Source organism: Octopus bimaculoides, chromosome 2 (assembly GCF_001194135.2).
Source record: "Octopus bimaculoides isolate UCB-OBI-ISO-001 chromosome 2, ASM119413v2, whole genome shotgun sequence".
In the NCBI taxonomy this organism is placed as follows: domain Eukaryota; kingdom Metazoa; phylum Mollusca; class Cephalopoda; order Octopoda; family Octopodidae; genus Octopus; species Octopus bimaculoides.
The window spans coordinates 42,115,268-42,122,375 of NC_068982.1; the positions used below are offsets into that span (position 1 = coordinate 42,115,268).

The 7,108-nt window shown below is 37.0% G+C and overlaps 1 protein-coding gene across 2 annotated transcripts in view; it reads left to right on the plus strand.

Moving 5' to 3' along the window:
- Positions 1–6,541, plus strand: part of LOC106879359 (ornithine transcarbamylase, mitochondrial) — a 26,553-nt gene extending 20,012 nt beyond the window's left edge. For both annotated transcript variants that reach the window (XM_014928879.2, XM_014928880.2), the window contains exons 8-10: positions 380–529; positions 3,731–3,868; positions 4,986–6,541. In XM_014928879.2, the coding sequence (XP_014784365.1) occupies positions 380–529; positions 3,731–3,868; positions 4,986–5,045 (348 nt within the window). In that variant the 3' untranslated portion in view covers positions 5,046–6,541. The remainder of the gene's footprint in view (positions 1–379; positions 530–3,730; positions 3,869–4,985) is intronic.
- The last annotated feature ends 567 nt before the right edge of the window (positions 6,542–7,108 follow it).

The window sequence follows — 7,108 nt, forward strand, 5'->3', positions numbered from 1 at the left end:
GCCTGGTGTTGCCATCCGGTTTCACCAGTCCTCAGTCAAATCGTGCAACCCATGCTAGCATGAAAAGAGGACGTTAAACGATGATGATGATGATGATGATGATATATATATATATATATATATATATATATATCTTGCACTCTTCTTACAGCACTAAGAGTTTTCTATCTCTTATTTCTAACAATGTAAGTGCTTCAGCACTTTTAGTCACACTTAGTGATGGTTCAATTTTTCCTTTATGGTATTACTATTAAACTTCGCCAAGCTGTTTATATTAACTCTCTGTCTCTCTCTGTCTCTCTCACACACACACATACACACACACAATTCTTATTGCCATGCTACTTTGTCAATGTTTTCACTTATCTTAATATTGTAGCATGGTGGGAAGATTCATTTGACGAATGACCCCAAGGAAGCTGTGTATCGTGCCAATGCCATTATCACTGACACTTGGATCAGTATGGGCCAAGAAGAGGAATCAGCCAAACGACTCAAAGACTTTGATGGCTATGAAGTCAATTCAAAAGTATGATAATCTTATATTTTATTATAAATGCCATTAATATGATAAACTTATATGGTGTTACAAAGCGGAGATAATAAAACTGTTGATACAAAACTCTTAAATATCACTGATATAACAACTTCATGTATATTTTATATGACAGGCTTAAGGTTCATGGCTCAGTGGTTAGGGCATTGGGCTCACAATCATGAGGTAGTGAGTTTGATTTCCAGACCAGTCTGTGTGTTGTGTTCTTGAGCAAGACACTTTATTTTACCTTGCTCCATTTCACTCAGTTGTAGAAATGAGTTGCGACATCACTGGTGCCAAGCTATATCGGCCTTTGTCTTTCCCTTGCATAACATCAGTGGTGTGGAGAGGAGAGACTGGTATGCATGGGCAACTGCTGGTCTTCCATAAACACCCTTGCCTGGACTTCTGCTTTGGCGAGGAACTTTCTAGGTGCAATCCCATGGTCATTCATGACCAAAGGGGGTCTTTACCCTTTTATATACTGTTGTATTTATAATCTTGTATATTGTTGTTCTAACTTTAGAGGCCATTATTATGGCATACTGTTGATGTCATAGCTATATATGACAACCTTTTGTTCTGTTGTTATCAAAACTTTATATGCCATCATTATGAGAGCTTTGTAAATTAATTATGCATTGCTGCACCAACATTAAGTATTATTACTATGGCAACATTTTGTGTTGTCTATAAAATATCTTTACATATTGGTTTCAAGACTAACAGTTTGATTATATCAATTCCAGTACTCGACTGGTACTTATATTATAAACCCTGAAAAGATGAAAAGCAATATCGACCTCAGCAGAATTTGAATTTAGAACTTGAAGATGGACAAAATGCTGTTAAGCATTTCAATTCAGCATACTGCCAATTCTGCCAGCTCAACTTAAAATATCTTTACTTATTGATTTCAAATTTTAGCAAAGGGCCAGTCATTTCAGGGGAGGAGCTATGTCAATTGTGCCGATCCCAGTACTCAACTGGTACTTATTTTGTCTATCTTGAAAGGATGAAAGCAAAGTTTTAACTTCAGCAGCAGAATTTGAAAGCAGAACCTAAAGACAGACGAAATGCTGCTAAGCATTTTGCCTGGCAAGCTAACAGTTCTGTCAGCTTGCTGCCTTAAGATATCTTTACATATTGCAAATTTACATATTATTCTTTTCCTCTTTTACTCTTTTACTTGTTTCAGTCATTTGACTGCGGCCATGCTGGAGCACCGTCTTTAGTTGAGCAAATTGACCCCAGGACTTATTCTTTGGAAGCCTAGTACTTATTCTATCGGTCTCTTTTGCTGAACCGCTAAATTACGGGGACGTAAACACACCACCATTGGTTGTCAAGCAATGCTGGGGGGACAAACACAGACACACAAATACATATACATATATATATATATATATATATATATATATATATATACACATACATATATACGATGGGGTTCTTTCAATTTCCGTCTACCAAATCCACTCACAATGAGACACTTGCCCAAGGTGCCACGCAGTGGGACTGAACCCGGAACCATGTGGTTGGTAAGCAAGCTACTTACCACACAGCCACTCCTGCACCTATTGATAACTATATCAGTTTTTATTAACGTATTTGATGGCATATAAAATGCATTATTTTCCCCAAAAAACGTCTCAGAAAGTCACCCCAGATTCTATATGTGAAGTTGGGTCTCCCATAAGCTTTAATGCACTAAAAACGTTTTTCTTGTATATGTGTTGCTGAAACTGGTATCTGTCTAACATGCCCTTTGCATCTTTTATGCTCTCAAATATGGTTAGTTAGCCTTACAGATTAAAAAAAATTTATATTAATTTCTCTTGTCAGTATGGGCAGCATGGCTCTTCAAGATATATCATATCTTTTATCTTTTTCTTGTTTCAACTATTAGACTGTGGCCATGCTGGGGTCCCACCTTGAAGAACTTTTAGTTGAATGAATCAACTCCAGTAGTTAATTTCTATACTAAGCTTGGTACTTATTTATTGGTCATTTTTGCTGAACTGCTAAGTTACAGAGACATAAAGACACCAACACCGGTTGTCAAGTAGTGGTGGGGGACAAACACAGACACAAAGATGCACACACAGAGATATATATATATGAAGGGCTTCTTCCAGTTTCCATCTACCAACTCCACCCACAAGGCTTTGGTTGGCCTGAGGCTATTGTAGAAGACACTTGCCCAAGGTGTCATGCAGTGAGACTGAACCCGGAATCATGTGGTTAGGAAGCAAGCTTCTTATCACACAGCCACGCCTGCAAACTATTGCAAGAATTGTTGGAGGAAGTTGGCTTCTGAAATTCGAGCAAAATATATATATATATCTAAAGTGGTTGACCTATCCAACATATGCTACTTTTTGAAAAATGCTTAGGAAGAAAACAGACAACATTTTTGATTATTTAAAAAAATATAAATACTGTATTTTCTAGCTTATAAGTTAAATTTTTCAGACTAGAACATACAGTCAAAAAATGTATGTCGACTTATACACCAAAATGACTTTGAAGCACCAAAAGTTTCATATAAAAGGCAACAGAGTTAGGAAAGATAATGACGATGTTTGAATCTCTTTACTCTTTTACTTGTTTCAGTCATTTGATTGTGGCCATGCTGGAGCACCGCCTTTAGTCGAGAAAATCGACCCCAGGACTTATTCTTTGTAAGCCTAGTACTTATTCTATCGGTCTTTTTTTGCCAAACCGCTAAGTTACGGGGACGTAAACACACCAGCATCGGTTGTCAAGCGATGGTGGGGGAACAAACACAGACACACAAACGCACATATATATATATATATATATATATATATATATATACATATATACGACGGGCTTCTTTCAGTTTCCGTCTACCAAATCCACTCACAAGGCTTTGGTCGGCCCAAGGTTATAGTAGAAGACACTTGCCCAAGGTGCCATGCAATGGGACTGAACCCGGGACCATGTGGTTGGTAAGCAAGCTACTTACCACACAGCCACTCCTGCACCTATATATAATGTTTACAATACATGTTTATATATATATGTATATATATGTATATATGATGTTTATAATACATGTTTATATTATATGCTATGTCGACTTGTATGCTAGAAAATATGGTAAAAGGTAGATTCTTGTTTTCAAAGTTTCAGTTCTTGAAACTGATTTCTAAATTCTTTTTCCAGTTAGTAAAAGAAGCAGCTGCAGATTGGGTGTTTATGCATTGTCTTCCACGACACAAAGAAGAGGTCTCTGATAGTGTATTCTATGGGAAGAATTCTGTTGTCTGGCAAGAAGCTGAAAACCGAAAGTGGACTGTTATGGTATGGCTTGCCTATTCATAATCTCTGTCTGTCTCTCCTTCTGTCTCTTTCTTCTTCCTTTCTCTGTCATTATTTCTCTTGCATTGTGATATTTTGGAGTTTATTACGATGTAATAGACATTAAAATAATGTGCAATATGTCACATGTACATATATAGACTAATTACAATGTCAAATATCTGTTCTTAGCTTGCTAGTACAATAATGTGGAGGTGCAATGGCCCAGTGGTTAGGGCAGCAGACTCGCTGTCATAGGATCGCGGTTTCGATTCCCAGAGCGGGCGTTGTGAGTGTTTATTGAGCGAAAACACCTAAAGCTCCACGAGGCTCCAGCAGGGGATGGTGGCAAACCCTGCTGTACTCTTTCACCACAACTTTCTCTCACTCTCACTCCCTGTTTCTGTTGTGCCTGTAATTCAAAGGGTCAGCCTTGTCACACTGTGTCAAGCTGAAAATCCCCGAGAACTACGTTAAGGGTACACATGTCTGTGGAGTGCTCAGTCACTTGCACATTAATTTCACGAGCAGGCTGTTCTGTTGATCGGATCAACTGGAACCCTTGACGTCATAAGCGACAGAGTGCCAACAACAATGACATCATGTATATAGTTTTCTGTAATGCCACACTACATACATATGAGCTCATACATAAGGAATTACCATGCTTTTGTGTCTTATTTGTGAACATACATACATGCATACATGTACACATACACATTCATTCATTCATTTGTTCATTCATTCATTCATTCATTTATTGTGTCTCCTTGTCTTGACATCATGTGATAGTTGTAATTGGCATCATCATCATACAAATGGCATCCTTTGTTTCCCTACTACCATGGAAAGATGTCTGGCCATGCAAAAATATTGCCTTGCTTGAAAATGGATGAAGGTTGAGGACAAGACAAGCACCTTGCCTCCTGTATAATCCTGTTCAACCCGTGCTAGCATAGATAAATAGATGTTAAGTGAACAAATCAATGAACACCTTTTACTCACCCTCATATCATTTCTTCCCACCATACTTGAATGGGTTTGCTATCTTTGCAATATAACCTAACACCCATTTAATTTTGCGCTCATCTTATCTCTGGACTTTTTTTTACCTTTCTAGGCTGTGATTCATCATTTACTGAAAGACTACCAACCAGTTCACCCACAACCAGATTTCTAATTTTCTAAAGCTATTCTACAAGGAACAACAAAGCAAAAGTAAAAATTCTGATTTAGAATGCAGTTTTAGGGTTTAGGGGTTTTGTTTTGGGTGTTTTGCCGTTTAAGAATTTATTTGTATTTTCTGTTATTATGAAAGAATTTGTTTACAAGTTCTCTGTGTCCACTGAGTTTGCTTCTGATTCTGCTTTATTTGTGATGTTAATGTTTAATTTTGTTTAATATCTGCATAATTGAGATGAGGTGAGATGGAAGAATTGGTGGGCATTAATTTTTGTGAGCTGGCATATTGGTTGGCATTTTTTTGTGAGGTGACAAGCTGGCATAAGGCAGCAAGCTGGTAGAATCATTAGCACGCTGGACAAAGTGTTTAGCAGTTTTTCACCCATCATTACATTCTAAGTTCAAATTCCGCTGAGGTCAACTTTGCCTTTCATCCTTTCGGGGTCAATAAATTAAGTACCAGTGAAACACTGGGGTTGATGTAATCGACTAGTCCCCTTCTCCCGAACTTCAGGCTTTGTGCCTTTAGTAGAATGGATTATTTTTTGTGAGGATAAAGTGTTAAGCTGACAGAATTGTTAGCACATCAAACGAAATGCTGAATTAGCATTTCTTCTTGCTGTGTATGTTTTGAGTTCAAACTCTACTGAAGTTGACTCCACCTTTCATCCTTTTGGAATTGATAAAATAAGTACCAGTTGAACACTGGGATTGATGTAATTGACTAAACCTTTTCTTAAAATTGCTGGTCTTATACCAAAATTGAAGCCATTATTTTATCTGATGGTCTTGCTGTATTATCACTGTTAAGAAGTATGTGTCAGTTAGGACTGCTCAACCATAAGTACTAATCAGGTTTTAAAGTTTAACTATACAGCTTGTATATTTTAATTAAACATTTCTGTTTCTGTTTTATTTATAAGACTGTAAGCTTGAGTCTTATCATTATTAAACAGAAAGTGAAGGTGGTGACCTGGCAGAATTGTAAGCATGCTGGACAAAATGCTTAACGGTAGGTATTTCACTTGTCACTACGTTCTTAGTTCGAATTCCGCTGAGGTTGACTTTACCTTTCATCCTTTCAGGGTTGATAAATTAAGTACCAGTTGAGTACTGGGGTTGATGTAATCAACTATCCCCCTCCCCCATATTTCAGGCCTTGTGCCTATAATAGAAAAGGTTATTAAACAGAAAGTGATGAGCTGGCAGAATTGTTAGCATACTGGATAAAACGTTTAATGGTATTTCATCCATCTTCACGTTCTGAATTCTAATTCTGCCAAAGTTGACTTTGCCTTTTATCCTTTTAAAGTAGATAAAATAAGTACCAGTTGAACACTAGGGTTGATGTAATTGTCTTATCTCACACCACACAATTGCTGGCCTTGTGCCAAAATTTGAAACCATTATTATACAAAGGTAAGAAAGTGAACAAAATGTAAGATATGTGAATGATAAAAGGGTGAAAATAAAATGTATTATATTTCTAAGGGATTACAGTTTTGTTCTTTCATTCGGATATATTTGGCAATTAACTGTAGTCTTGAAAGAAAGCTCTCAGAATCATTATAGTTGATAGAGATGATAGTGTGAAAAACACCAGCATTGTCAGCTTACAGCACAGGAGACTGGTTGTTGCATCAACAATACTCTGAAAAAATGTACACAAGTTGCAGTTCAACACCCAGAGCTATGTTTACCACTGCAGAATAAAGAGGTAATTTTACAAGGGCTATTATATTCCTACCTGAACATGAATCTGGAATCAAAAGTTTATGTACTGTCATCGGAAACGTTTAACTGGAAAAATGCAGAATTATCAGAGTTATGGGCATTGAAAGTGTACATGCAGCAAGAAAGTGCAGTAATAATGTTTAGTAGTTGAAAACTGAATAATGAAATGCAGAATTAGGTCTGCTGATCGTGAGAATCAAATATCGATCGCTTTGCTAAAAACTAACAGCTGTAAATGTAGGTGCTATGGGTTATTTCCCTTGAGGGTTTAAAAAAATATTGTGCAGGTGCTATGGGTTATTTCCCTTGGGTGTTAAAAAAATTAGT